Genomic DNA, 14,853 nt, shown 5'->3' on the forward strand with positions numbered 1-14,853 from the left:
CTCTATTGGGTATTTTAGCTGCTTTCATAATTAATTTTGTGGAAAGCTGAGGGTTTGCTCTCCTTAAAGTACCAGTATCTTTTCTAAAATCAGTTTTAAATGGAATTTATTATAAAATATATGTCTCTCTGCTTTCACAAAGCATGTAAAAATAACAATTAGCCTAGGTGACTCCAAGTCATGATTCTTAACATTAATTATATTGGGCAGTATTAGGGTGACATGTTTGAGGTTTGACAAGATGAATGGCATGTTTTTGACATTAAGGGACCCCAGAAAAGTGTGTCTTTTATTTCATTGGATAACGTATAGAGCCCAAATTCAGATTGCCTTAATTAAAATAACTTGCTTTAGCCCTGGCCGATGTGGCTCAGGGGACTGAGTGCCAGCCTGTGAACCAGAGGGTTGCTGGTTCTATTCCCAGTCAGGGCACATGCCTGGGTTACAGGCCAGGTCCCCAGTAGGGGTGCTCGAGAGGCAACCACACATTGATGTTTCTCTCCCTCTCTTTCTCCCTCTCTTCTCCTCTCTCTAAAAATAAATAAATAAATAAAATCTTAAAAAAAAAAAAACAAAATAACTTGCTTTAGTTGCCTGATAATAATACCTACCTCATAAAGTTAAGAGGATTATAAAGTTGAGAGGATTGAATGAGTTAGTAAGCATATATTAATGTATGTCGGACCTGTAGTAGCCAGTCTATAAATAATTGCTACTATTATCATTTTCGGTGTCGTCATTGTTGGTCCACATTCTTTTATCTGCAATTCTAAAATCCAAAAAGCTGTGAGAACCAAAGGTTTTTTCCCCCATACAACTTTAAAGTGAAATCTGGCCTCCATTAATAGGCTGTTTATACTACTTAGTAGGAATGTCTGTATTTTGCCAAAGAAAAATTAATGTATTTGATCACATTGTGCTATCCTAGATACCAGGGGCTGATATAATACACTGCATTGCTTCTCATATTTGAGCGATTACTTTTGTTTTTCTATAATTCGATACAGACAGATACATTTTTAAAAAGACTTTATTTTTAGAGAGAGACATCAGTGTGCGAGAGAAACAATGATCAGTTGCCTTTTGCTTGCCCCCAGCCAGGGGCCTGACCCGCAGCCCAGTCATGTGCTCTGATCAGAAATTGAATGGGTGACCTTCTGCTTTGTGGGATGACGCCCAACCCACTGAGCCACACCAGTCAGGGCCAGACAGATACTTTTATAAAATATAATAAAAATTGCCCTGGTTGGTATGGCTCAGTGGACTGAGCGCAGGCCTGCAGACCAAAGGGTCCCTGGTTCGATACCCGGTCCAGGGCACATGCCTGGGTTGCTGGTCTCCAGTGGGGGGTTGCACAAGAGGCAACCACACAATGATGTTTCTCTCCCTCTCTCCTTCCCCTCTTTGTAAAAAAAAAAAAAATACATAAATAAAGTCTTTAAAATATATATATATAATAAAAATGTCACAACAATGTCAAATTGTCATAAAAGTTTCTGAACACTCTTAATTTCTATAATTAAGAGTCAGATTAATGTCTTATTGTAGAATGGTAACAATATACCAAGTGACACTGCTAAACAGACAAAAGTGAACATCACTGAGATATATATCTCCATACAAATGTACATAAATGCACATACAACTTAGTACCTCTGAGTAAAGATTGAGGCAGGTGTCCTTATTGTTGTGGCTATCATCACTACATTCCATACAGGACTCAGAATGAAGCCCCTTCGTCTCCTTTGCTCTGGGGCCGTTAGGGACCAAAAGATTAAGGCCAGTCTGTTTTTCTGTGACTGACTTCCGCCCCCAGGTTAAAATGGACCAAGCTCTGCCTAGTATAGGGAGTGCTTTTCTCACGGCACTGTGTCCGGACTGGAGAGGAAACAAAGGGAATTACTGTCATAAGAAATGAATGCCCTCCTCTTCTAATATTTTAACATGCAGTAAATGAAGTCTCTCTGCTTTAAGTTCTACTTTCATAAGATGTTGCAATGAAACTTTCTGAATATTTTTATAAAAGAGTTGAAGTATTTCCAGCTGACAGTTTCTTAATTCAAGTTTGTGTGTGTTATAAACCAGTTTGAACAAGGCCATCACCATGGCGACTGGAGCGGAGGGAGCAAGTGACGGAGCGCACTAGGAGGCGAAGTTAGAGTGAGGGGGCCAGAGCACTCCGGGCCCTGTGGGCCAGTCAGAGAACTGACTTTACTCCAAGGGAAGCCACGGGAGGGTTTTAAGTGGAAAAGTAACATGGTCTGCCTTACCTTTCAACAGGATCACTGGCTGCAGTCTTTAGACTAAACTTTGGGGCACAAAGTGGAAGCAGGGAGCGGACCAAGAAGTAGACCCTAAGAAAGAAAATCCGGTGATGTGTCAGGGAGTCCCGGCAACACCAGACTAAAAGGAGTTCCAGAAAGAAAACAGAAAATAGTGGGAAGGAAATGATGCAAGAAATGAAACAATTTATCCCAGAATTGAAGGGCATGAACTTCCAGGTTCAAATGTCACAGTGTCCAGCACAATGAGTGAAAGATGGTTCTCACGGAGGCACAATTTATTCATGAAATCACACCACCAGGGACAAAAAGAAGATCTTAAAAGCTGCCAGAGATATAAAGTTCAGAAATTACATTATCATTGGGCTTTGCAGTGGCAATGCTGGGAACTAGAATATAGCTTTTCAAAATTCTAGGGGAAAATTACTTTTGGTTTAGAATTCTGTAGTCCCCCAGGTCATTACTCAGTGTGAAGACAGACATATTTTCTGACAGGCCAAGTTGCACATCTGTTTCCGGTGCGCCCTATCTCAAGATGTTACTAAAATCCACGTTTACCAGAGTGAGGGCTGGTAGACCAACCAAGAGGGAAGGCAGAGGGGCCTCCCAGGGTAGCAGCGGAGGATGTCCCCAGGAGGGGAGCTTTGCTGCAGGCCTGGAAAGCACCAGTCCAAACTGGAGCAGATCAGAGAGCTTCAGGAAGGGTGCCTCATACAAAAGCGGGCACTGTCAGTTACTTACGAGATTTGACTAGGTAGAGAATTGTATTGAGGGCGGTTTATAGCGTTCTTGAAGGATATGGGAAGACTTAGTAAGATGTGAAAAGAGAACTAAGCAAATGAAAAGAAGGAAACTATTAAGCCCAGAAAATGGAATCATAGTACTGTGGTATTCCATTAGATCAATAGAGAACCACAGATATTGGAGTAATGGGAAAGAAAGGGTGTACATGCCTTAGAATTATCTATCCTAGTGGTATGTAAAATCAAAATGTTAAATCATAATGAATCAAGGCCTACAGGGTACACATTCTTTTAAAAAATAAAAGGACCAAAAGGGGTAAAAATGGATGCTACTGAGAAACTAGATGAGGCTAGGAGCGGAGGGTGGCTATTTTTAGTAATAAGCCTTCTAGCCCTTTTTACTGTTCAACTGATAAGCATGTAATATTTTAATAAAAAGGAATTATAAAACTATGAAACATCAAGTCATTGTATTACTCTCTGGGAACACATCTCAGTAAATATAACAACTGATTCAACACTAATCTATTGCAAAAAAATTTTTACTCGTTTATTTAAGGCTTTGTTCTAAAAGTATTTAAGATGATTCTATTTCTCTCTTTTTTAATATTTTATTGATTATGCTATCACAGCTGTCCCATTACCCCCCTCCATCTCCCTCCGACCTACACACCCTCCCCCACCCACATTCCCCCTTCTAGTTCATGTCCATGTGTCATAAGTTCTTTAGCTTCTACATTTCCCATACTATTCTTGCCCTCCCTGTCTATTTTCTACCTACCATCTATGCTACTTATTCTCTGTACTTTTTACCCCTCTCTCCTCCTCCCACTCCCCTGTTGCTAACCCTACATGTGATCTCCATTTCTGTGGTTCTGTTCCTATTCTAGTTGTTTGCTTAGTTTTTGTTTTAGGTGTGGTTAATAATTGTGAGTTTGCTGTCATTTTACTATGCATGTTTTTTATCTTCTTTTTCTTAGATAAGTCCCTTTCACATTTCATAAAATAAGAGCTGGGTGATGATGAACTCCTTTAACTTGACCTTATCTGAGAAGCACTTTTTCTGCCTTCCATTCTAAATGAAAGCTTTGCTAGATAGACCAATCTTGGATGTAGGTCCTTGCTTTTCATGACTTGGAATATTTCTTTCCAGACCCTTCTTGCCTGTAAGGTCTCTTTTGAGAAATCAGCTGACAGTCTGATGGGAACTCCTTTGTAGGTGACTGTCTCCTTATCTCTTGCTGCTTCTAGGATTCTCTCCTTCATTTTTACCTTGGCTAATGTAATTATGATGTGCCTTGGTGTGGTCCTCCTTGGGTCCAACTTCTTTGGGAGACTTTGAGCTTCCTGGACTTCCTGGAAGTCTATTTCCTTTGCCAGATTGGGGAAGTTCTCCTATATAATTTGTTCAAATAAGTTTTCTACTTGTTGCTCTTCCTCTTCTCCTTCTGGTACCCCTATGATTTGGATGTTGGATCGTTTAAAGATGTCCCAGAGGTTCCTAAGCCTCTCCTCATTTTTTTGAATTCTTATTTCTTCATTCTTTTCTGTGTGGTTGTTTCTTTCTTCCTTCTGGTCCACTCCATTGTTGTGAGACCCAGCTTTCTTTCCATCACTATTGATTCCCTGTATATTTTTCTTCATTTCACTTACTGTAGCCTTCATTTTTTTCATCTAATTTGCAACCAAAATCAACCAGTTCTGTGAGCATCCTGATCACCAGTGTTTCGAACTGGCCATCTAATAGGTCGGCTATCTCGGTCACTTAAAAGGATGGGTTCTGGGGCTTTCATTTGTTCTTATGTTTGAGCCATCTCTCTCTCTCTCTCCCTCTTTTTTTTTTTTTTTTTTTGGTCTGGTTGCGCCTGTTACGTATGAGGGGCGGAGCCTTAGGTGTTCACCAGGGCGGGACCGCCCAGTCGCTGGGTTGTGACGTTACTTGTGGGGACGGAGTCTGAGAGGGAACAGTGGTGCTTGCTCTGCTCTGTGCCGATTTCAGTCCCTTCCGCCGCTTCTCGAAATCAAACTGGGCCTTTCTGGTGCTGATTCCTATGTTGGTGAGCTTGTTTACCCCGTGGGTCTTTCCAGTGACCTCTCCTGTGAGGCTGGGAGTTTTCCCTGTGCCTCAACCCCCACAGGTGTCCTCAGTCAGTGCCTCGAGGCTCTATTTCCCAGCGCCGAGATCCTGGGTTGCGGGCAGTGCCTTACTTCACAATGGCCGCCTTGCTGGGTCTGCCGGTTGCCACCCCTGAGCCCAGGGTTTGCCAGCCGCCTCTTGTGCGCCTAGGGTCTGCCTGCTGCGTTCTCACGCACCCAGTCCCAACACTCTTTGTGCCCTGCAATCCCTCTCCGCCCGGCTGCCCGGCTCCACCCCTCCCACCTATCTGGATGAACGTGTCTATCTTAACTCCTTGGTTGTCTGACTTCCATACAGTTCAATTTTCTGTCAGTTCTGGTTGTTACTCTGTTTCTAAATTGTTGTTGTCCTTATCTTGGTTGTGCGAGGAGGCACAGTGTGTCTACCTATGCCTCCATCTTGGCTGGAAGTCCAGTGATTCCATGTCTTGAAGGAACTGCTTTCCAGAGCCTTAAAGTATCCTTAGCCACTGATCTGTGTTGTTTCTTATGTGCTCTCACACAATAAAGCTCTTTGTCTTGTCTTTCCTTTCTTTTTTCTTTTTCTTTTTTTTTTTAGGTCACTCTGAATGCCTAGAATAATAGTTCTGTAGTAGGAAAGGGGAATAGGGAAATGACCTTTATTTTTATTTTTGAACATTTATTTACTTATTTTTAGACAGAGTGGCAGAGGGCGGGGCAGAAAGAGGAGGAGAGAAACATCAATGTGTGATTGTCTCTCACATGTCCCTACTGGGGTCTAGGTCTGCAACCCAGGCAAGTGCCCTGACTGGGAATTGAACTGGCAAACTTTTGGTTTCACAGGCCGGCGCTCAGTGAGTTGAGTTCAATTCCCAGTTGAACTCAAGGTTGCAGGTTCAATTCCCAGTCAGGGCACATTCCTGGGTTGCAGACCAGGTCCCAATTAGGGGCATGCAAGAGGACTGATCAGTGTTTCTCTCCCTGTCTTTCTCCCTCCCTTTCCCTTTATCTAAAAAACAAAATCTTTAAAGAAATAAACATTTAAAAATAAAGGAAAGCAGGAGAGGATGACCCTTTCTAAAATGATAAGTTGAGAATATCTGATGTCTGAAAAGCAGAGGTGGCACAGAGATAGGACATTATGAGGTATAGTGAGTGGAGAGATGGGAATATTAGGTACATTGGGGTGGCATGAAGGAGATGCAGCTAAATTGGGACCAGATTAAAATGGCCTCTGAGTGCTTTGAAACTAACTTTGGAAACATTCTCTAGGCAGTAAGGAATCAAAGAAGATTTTTATGTAGGAAAATGGCAGTTATCCCAATCAAAATACAGAGTTTCATATCCAAGTTTATATATATTACAGCTGTATACAAAACAAATTGGCATAGATGGTGGGAGAGGGTATGGGGTAGAGAGGAATAAAGGGGAGAAAAAGATGAAACAACTCTAATAGCGTAATCAATAAAATATATTTTTTAAAAAAAGAAAGAAAACAAACATGGAAAAGAAATACCAGTTCAATACTGGTTGTCTCTGCAGGAGAACTTTGGGTGACTTTTTCTCTTTTCTATTCTGCTTTTCCCAAAATTTCTGTATTTGTGATTGTAGAGTAAAAATAAATCATCACATTGTTTCATTGTGAAATCTCCCACATTCATTGCCTCGTGCTTCCAGCTCTTTGTGTATTGGAAAGGTAAATGTCCTAAGAACGTCCTCTTGTGAGAAAATATAAATGCTAAAGAGGGCAGGTACTTTGAGGACGCATCTGACCTTCCGCTTGGCCCTGTCTTCCAACTCACTTTAGGATTGTTAAAGATTCACTCCAGTCAGTCCAGTCCCCAGCAGGCTGTCCTGACGATCCCCAGCCAGCTCAAGCCACTCAGTGTAAATGCATCTGGAGGTGTGCAGACTATACTGATGCCTGTGAATAAGGGTAAGCCCTTCCCCCTGGGCCTGTCATTGGGGTGTTATGTCCAGGTCTGTCCAGGGGGGGAGTCCATATTCTATTGGCTGGTGACGTCTCCCCGCTTCTACAGCTTGCCCTTTGGCCATCACAGTGTTCCCTGGCACCTGGAACTTGGGAGCAACAATGATAGGACTGACAGTAAAACCCAAATGACTCACTGGCTTCTGATGGCTTCCCATTTGTAAAGTTGAATAGAGGGGGGATATTTTAAGCATTTATGAGAATTCAGGTTAATTAGATTATTTTCTTAGTTCAGTGGCAGGCTCCCATTTCCACAGCTGATGGAAAATAACTGCCCTGGCTGATGTAGCTCAGTGGATTGAGCGCGGACTGCGAACCAAAGTGTCGCAGGTTCGATTCCCAGCCAGGGTACATGTCTGGGTTGCAGGCCATAACCCCTAGCAACCGCACATTGATGTTTCTCTCTCTCTCTCTATCTCCTTCCCTTCCCTCTCTAAAAATAAATAAATAAAATATTAAAAAAAGAAAAGAAAGAAAATAACTTGGTTACCCTAGTACTAATGGTAAACAATCCACCTTGTCAAAAATCACTGTTAAAAAGAACCTTACCATTTCTGTGGTACTGTGACTGTTTTTGTGTTATTAGCCTAAAATGGAGCCATCCTCATTAAAATAATTTCTATATTTTGCGTATCCTGCCCTTTCTTTCTCTTTTTTTGTGTGTGTGTGCCTGCTAGTGGTTCAGTCATTTTCTGCCAGCAAATCACCTACCGTTCTGCCTGTAGCTGCCCCAGCTCCAGTTGTCTCCAGCTCTGCACCAGCACCTGTCACCAAAGGTACGTGGTTTCTCACAGTATATTTGCCTATAGGTTTTATGCAAGACATGAGTGTAGTGAGTCCCTTGAATTTTCAGCATCTGTGAATGAGCCGCTTCAAAAATGCATACTGTTTATATAGTAGACTTGACAGTGAGGGCAACATATAAATATAGCAGTTTTTCTGCCTTCCAAGAACCTAAAATCGTGTTGAAGTAGATAGTAAGCATTGACAAATGCAGGATAAGTGATTTGGAAAGTAAATGTGGGGATATTTCTCTCTCTCTCTCTTTTTAAGATTTTATTTATTTTTAGAGAGGGGAAGGATGGGAGATGGAGAAGGAGAGAAACATCAATGTGTGGGTGCTTCTTGTACACCCCCTGCACCCTGCCCAGGCATGTGCCCTGACTGGGAATCAAACTGGTGACCCTTTGGTTCACAGGCCAGCACTCAATGCCCTGAGCCACACCAGCCAGCAAAATGCTGAAATATTCCAGTCTAGGCTGTCTGGTCAGAGTTGGCAGGGTGTGGAGGGCGTAGGACTCTGTGTGGAACATGGACTGTAACCTGGACTTTAAAAGAAGGAAGCATCTTTAGCTGTGGAGAGGTCACGGGCATGCCAGATTAAGGTGACAGTAGGACAAGGACCCACGAGACCCAAGCTAACAGCTCTTCCCTTGTCTGCTGGCCCTGTGGTGATAGGCGCCATGTCAGGCTCCTGGCTGTGTCCCCACTCCAGCTGGCGTGGCAGTTTCCTCACTGGGTTTCCACGGAAGGGCTTTTGTTTCTGCCTGCACGTGTCCTTCCATCATTAAACCCTAACAGCTCTCTCTTTGTTGCTCTTCCCTTGTAGTGAAGACCGAACCAGAAACTCCTGGACCAAGCTGCCTCTCTCAGGAGGGTCAGACAGCTGTGAAAACAGAAGAAAGTTCTGAGCTGGGAAACTATGTTATTAAGTAATTATTTCGGTCCTTTCTGAGGGAGTTGTATTTTGGGTGTTTCTCTGAAACTGTTAGTCATGCCTGTGACAGTTGATCACGCGCAGAGTTGTGTGTGTGTAGTGTCGGGTCCGTGTCGGGTCCTGGGTGGGGACCTGTCCCTGCGTGCACAAATGTTACCACTCAATCGATGCACAGCGCAGAGTCTTCACTTCACACATCTGTGTGACCTGGAGGTAGCACTTGAGTTGTCGCTGCAGAAGCCGCAGGTGCAGTTACAGATCTCCCTCCAGCAAGCTTGCCGGCATGTGCTCACTTTGCACGTGATGTAGTTTCTCAGGCGTGTGCACGTTTTGTGTCCAAGTGCCCACATAACTGCCTAAACAGCTGCCTTCTCATGGGCCATACACTCTCATTGCTTCTTCTAAAAATACTTCACAAGATTTTCCAGTTTATAAATAGGGAACCCACCTCAGACCACATATTTTGCTGTATCTCAAACTGCTGGAGACTGTAGAAATTCAGCCACTTTCAGGTGACAGGTAACAACAGTGCTGCTTGTACAACAGGATTTTCTACTGCCAATGCAAGCACAGCGCAGAAAGATTGTGTTCCTGTCTATAGACATGAGTAAAATGTTGGATATTTGCATATTTTGCCATTTCTGGGGTCTTGTCTGTTTAGTCTTGATGTTTCCTTCTTAAGTGTAGAATGATCTTGTTCTATAAAGAAAGCTCTCTATGGAAGGAAAGACCTGCCAGTATAATTAATTCCCTCAAAAAGGGGAACAGACACATAAATTTATGTGTATATATGACTAGAAAGTGTTACATGTATTTACAATTTAATTTTCTTTTGTCCTTCTCAGGATAGACCATTTGGAGACAATCCAGCAGCTCCTAACGGCAGTGGTGAAGAAGATCCCACTGATCACCGCAAAGAGTAAGACGATCAGACTAGATGTATGGATGCCTTTTTTTTTTTAAAGCTGTGAACTGCTTGGGATATTGAGTCTGCTCACTTAAATCACATGTGTTGTAAATTCATATCGCTGTGGTAGTTTCCTCAGGCAGTGTTAGCTGCACCTATAGGTCATTTGCAGAGTTTTAGAATTCCTAATACCTTCGTCACTGAGTCAGTCTTTAGTGTGTCATCTGCGGAAGGAATTTTTTACATTTTTTGGTATGTAAATCATTGACCTGTTGTGTATATCATTAAAACTGCATTGGTTTTTTAATGCTTATTAATAAGAAAAGAAATTAGCATTTGCCTTCAGTGTGCTAGGCTCTGCAGGCTCGTTACAGTTGCTGTCTTTCTTACTCAGTCTCTTGTGGGACAGGCGGCGGCAGCTCTGTCTGACAGGTGGGGTGTCAGGTCTGAGTCAAGTTAAGTAACTTGCTCAAGATCACTAGCTGTGGGTTGGGAGACAGGGTGCAAACCCAGTTCTGTCTGGCTCCAAAGCCATTCGTCTTTCCTCTGCCACTCACTGTCACTCAGTTGCAGAAATGCATCACGACCTCCAGCAGTGAAGTCTGCTCTGTCACTGCCTTTGTTAGCTAGACTGGATAATGGCTTCTCGGCACAGTTGCCCTAACTGAGCCCCTGCCGAGGGCAGACGGCCTGTGGATCCTCGGGTGTGTGCTCTTGGGCAAGACCCCCGGGAACGTGCAGGGGGAAGGGGTGCAGCACGTCCTGTTACGTCACAGTCACGTGGGTGTGACAGTGGTAGGCCAGGCGCAGACTGCCTTGCTGATTTTACTCCTACAGGAATAACAAGGAGGTTATCTTTCCTGTTTTTCTTTCTTTTTTTTTTTTTTTTGTTAAACTTCGAGGTGCATTTTGAAGTAGTTCAAAGTAAACTTTCAGCGACATTTTCCTAGCCCAGCAGGAAAAAACATTAAAAAATCTTTAAAAAAATAAATTTAGGTAAAAATACAGAGTATGAGAGCTGGAAGGCAGTTCAGAAACCATCTTTCCCAGCAGTCTCATTCTGCAGCGAGAAAACGGAAGCCCAGAGAGGTGGGGGGAGCGTTCCCCGAGGCCACGCAGTCAGTGGCAGGCCTGAGGCCGCCGGAGCAAGCCGCCGGCTCCTGGGGGAGGGCCGTTTGCACCCACTTGAACAGCTTCCTGCCAGCAGATGGCTTTCTCTCCCAAAGGGGCCAGTTTCCCAGGAAAGAGGGGTGTTCTCAGTGCACGCGAATGAGATGCCTTCTCTCTTAAGAAGGATCTGAACTTGCCCAATAAGGAACATACTTTGATAAAGAAATCTAAAGAAACTTTTGGACATGCTGCCAGCAAATAAGATTTGAGCTCAATCATAGCTTCATTCAGTTTGCCGGACGTGTGCTTCCAGGTGAGGATGCCAGCTGTTTCTCCGCGAAGTCTCTGGAGCAGTACTATGGCTGGAACATCGGAAAGCGGAGGGCTGCCGAGGTAGTAACCCCTGTCCACCCCGCCGACGCACGGCCCACCGCCGAGGGCCTGTGGGAGAAAGAACCAAAGTGCACGTGTGTTCTTGCTGCCTCCGTAAACCTCGTCATGTGAACATGGATAAAATTCGAAGTGTATTTTGTTAAATATTTGATAGGTTTTTTTCCTTGGTTAAAAAGCTTGTTTTTCGGAGACTTGTTGCTGGCCTTTGAAAACGGTCTACTTTCTTTTCTTGCATTGCTAAACATTTTCACGAATTTTTAAATGAATATCAGTGTATTAAAATTAAGTTAAGTATTATAGTGAGCACCTACAGTGCAGCAGCTACTGTGCCAGACAGTGGGATGGTGAGGAAACAGCGCGTACAGAGGCATGCGCGGGGAGCTGGGAGACGGTGGGTGTGCTGGGTTTGGGGGCGGGTGGGAGGGGACAGAAAGTGGGAGGTCATAGGTTGGGACCAGGTGGGAACCCTTACAGGCCAAACCTAGTAGACCCGTTTTGTTTTACAAGCATTAGGTAAAAGTTCTTGTCCTTTTTTTTTTTTTTTTTAAGTTGAGGAGTAACATAGTCAGGCTTGTTTTCCTTAGTTTTGAAAAAAAATGATTCTAACAAGAGAGCAGGGTGATTTTTGATTAAATGATTTGTTCGAACATGTTGCTAAGTTGCAACATTTGATGATGGCTCAAAAATTCTTTTTAAGTGGCAAAGAGCAATGACAATGAGAAAAGTCTTACAAGAAATACTGGAGAAGAACCCAAGATTTCACCACCTGGCACCCCTTAAGACCAAGCACATTGCTCACTGGTGTCGCTGCCACGGCTACACCCCACCCGACCCCGAGAGCCTGAGGAGCGACGGGGACTCGATCGAGGACGTGCTGACCCAGATCGACAGCGAGCCGGGTAAGCCTTCGGTGGACCCCCAAGTGTCACTGGCAGCCCGAGGGGGTTTGCATGGCACGCAGTCTCCTCTCTTCAGCCTCGGTGGATCCGGGCCACTTCTGCCCCAGCCGTTTACCTGGGACTTGACTGCTCCTGTGAAGCACAGGAGCCTTTGCCCACCTCTGACCACATGTTCCTTCCTGTGCCTCCCACTGATAGAGTCCCTACAGAACTGTTTGTGCCCAAGGGTCCCAAGTGCCGTGCCCCAGCCAGGAGTATGCTGGCCCAGGTCATGCAACAGGCACTCACCGTTTGGTCAGGAGACCCCTCCTCAGCACCACTTCTTCTTGGCAGACTTTGCTAATCCCCCTCCTGCTCTCCAGGCAGTAGTGACTTCTCCTTCCTTGTCACCTTACAGCCCCTCACAGGCATGTCTGTCCAGCCTCACTGAGTCTGAGGGCACTGTCTGATCCGTTACTCATTCTCCAAACCCAGCTAGCAGGTACACGGCCTGGTGTTGGAGGCACAGACATAAACAACTTACAGTGTTGAGATCAAATGAGTCGTTTCGTGACCCAGACACAGCAGCTGTGTTACATGATTGGGCTGGGGGAGCAGGGCATAGAAGATACATGGGGAGAATATTTTGAGATCCACTTTAAAGAGGAGAAAGGGTTGTTTTCTCCAAATCCCACTGCTGTAGAAAGAGAAGTCCCACGTCCCAGTCCGAGGGAGCCTGAAGCACAGGGAGGGTGTGGGGCCCCTCAGACTCTGCACGAATCCCATCTTCTCCGTGCGGCTTTCCCGAGAGCCCTGGCGCCGGGGGCCCCTCCATTCTCTGGTCTCCAGCAGCACTGCGATCAGAACCTGGGGGTTGTCATGGTTCTGTATCTGAGCTCTTTGGGGAACAGAGACAAACCATGTTGATTACTCCCGTGCTCACCAGTAGTAAATGTGGAGCACGGTGCTTCATGTACACTGGGCTCTCTCAGTGGGACGGATTCGTGGCCGAGCACCAGTCAGTGCAACAGAAGAAGCCAGGGGCTGGCTGCTCTGCCACCGTCCTGCTGGGTGCTCCAGAGCCCACCCTGTAGCTGGTCTGGACTTCACTGCCTCGTCCACAAAGTGAAAGGGGTGCACTGGGAGATGGCTAGAGCCCTGCTGGCTGTAAAGTTCTAATACTCTTCATTAGATTTTGTATAGATCGATTATTGAAGACTGGATGCAAGGTATGCGCTAAAATGTTAACAGTACTTATCTCTGAGCAGTGAGGATATGGGCATTTTCATTTTCTTCACTGTGTATGTCTAAATTTTCCAGATTTAAAATATGAAAAAAAAATCAGTCATTATTCTTTAAGGGCTGGGGAGATGGCCTCGTTAGGGTGGCATCAGTCGGAATTGTGTGCTGTTGGGTCTCAGACTGCAGTCACAGCACGCCTGAGGTGCCTTCTCTGCCTGTCCGCCTCATGAATCACCGCTTCTCATGGTTACAGATCCGGAGAATTTCAGAGCCGGAAAGGTGGCCAGTTCCCTTGCTACTTATTACCCCTGTTCTCTGGGTCTCAGACCGTGTCTTACAGAGATGGAAAGTCCTTTTCTTTTGTCACTGCCATTCTCATAAGACTGATCCCCTGTCATTTAGAGTGCCTGTCGTCGTTGACCTCCGCCGACAGCCTGTGCCAGAAGCTGGAGGACCTCCAGCAGTTCCAGAAGAAGGAGCCGGAGAACGAAGAGGAGGTGGATGTCCTCAACCTGTCAGAGCCGGTACAGACAAACGTCAAAAAAGAACAGGAGGAGAAGCAGGAAGAAATGAAATTGTACCTGCCACCAACACCAGGGTCGGAATTCATTGGTGACATCACCCAGAAGGTAGGGGCAGCGGCCTGTGGTGCTGCTAGGTCACAGGCCGGTGCAAGGTGCTCGGACCCGCAGCCGCGCGGACTGGCGGCAGACTTTGTGCGGGGAGTAAATGTATGATTTGCTTCTGCCTGACAGACTCGGGGTCTGCTTCCCACACCAGGGCCCTTGGGCAAGAAATCAGATTACATGGGGAAAGGCTGCTTGTTGAACATGGGATTGAAGCAGAGGCAGCTACATAGTTTTTTACTTTCATCTCCTTTCTTCCAGTTTGCCTCAGTAAAAACACCTTTCTTTCATGAGGCATGTCATAGTATTTCCAAGTCACACTTCAGAGGGTAAGCTGCCCCTCGCATTTTCACAGCTCCCAGGTGCCCTGTCTGTGGTGAGGATGTACCTCCTGGTACAGGGGAGCAAGGGTTACCCTTCCAGGGCGCTTGGCAGCTGTCCACCAGCCACCCCTGCAGTGGCGTGGGGCCCAGAGTGGGAGGCAGTGTTTGTTTTCACTCACAGGGGGAGGTGAAAGATGGGACAAGACACACATTTCAAGTATGTCTTCGTCACCTTTGCAAACAGGGCCTGAGTCTGGGTCCAGGCATCCCAGCGTGCTGGTCCCACGAAGGGAATTTGGGGGTGAATGCGGGACTGTAATAACATTTTTAACCATCACTCAGAATGTGGAGAAATGGGATATCTGATTCCAACCGGCCCTCTCTTTGGGTGCCTGCTGAGAGAGAGGTGTTTTGATGTAGAAGTGGGAGTGAGTGCCGCCTCCTGCTTTTCCAGATCGGGATCACCCTGCAGCCCGTGGCGCTTCACAAGAATGTGTACGCGTCGGTGGTGGAGGACATGATTTTAAAGGTGGGTGCCTGCTGGC

At 45.4% G+C, this 14,853-nt stretch overlaps 1 protein-coding gene across 4 annotated transcripts in view; it reads left to right on the plus strand.

Annotated features, from left to right (window-relative positions):
- YEATS2 (YEATS domain containing 2) overlaps positions 1-14,853 on the plus strand; it is an 85,188-nt gene that overhangs the window by 65,638 nt on the left and 4,697 nt on the right. For all 4 annotated transcript variants that reach the window (XM_045851326.1, XM_045851329.1, XM_045851328.1 and 1 more), the window contains 8 exons: positions 6,930-7,058; positions 7,790-7,888; positions 8,722-8,824; positions 9,675-9,748; positions 11,160-11,239; positions 11,937-12,138; positions 13,762-13,988; positions 14,763-14,837. In XM_045851326.1, coding sequence (XP_045707282.1) covers positions 6,930-7,058; positions 7,790-7,888; positions 8,722-8,824; positions 9,675-9,748; positions 11,160-11,239; positions 11,937-12,138; positions 13,762-13,988; positions 14,763-14,837 — 989 coding nt within the window. The remainder of the gene's footprint in view (positions 1-6,929; positions 7,059-7,789; positions 7,889-8,721; positions 8,825-9,674; positions 9,749-11,159; positions 11,240-11,936; positions 12,139-13,761; positions 13,989-14,762; positions 14,838-14,853) is intronic.

Source organism: Phyllostomus hastatus, unplaced genomic scaffold (assembly GCF_019186645.2).
Source record: "Phyllostomus hastatus isolate PE091 unplaced genomic scaffold, TTU_PhHast_1.1 phas_contig_86, whole genome shotgun sequence".
NCBI classification, from domain to species: Eukaryota; Metazoa; Chordata; class Mammalia; order Chiroptera; family Phyllostomidae; genus Phyllostomus; species Phyllostomus hastatus.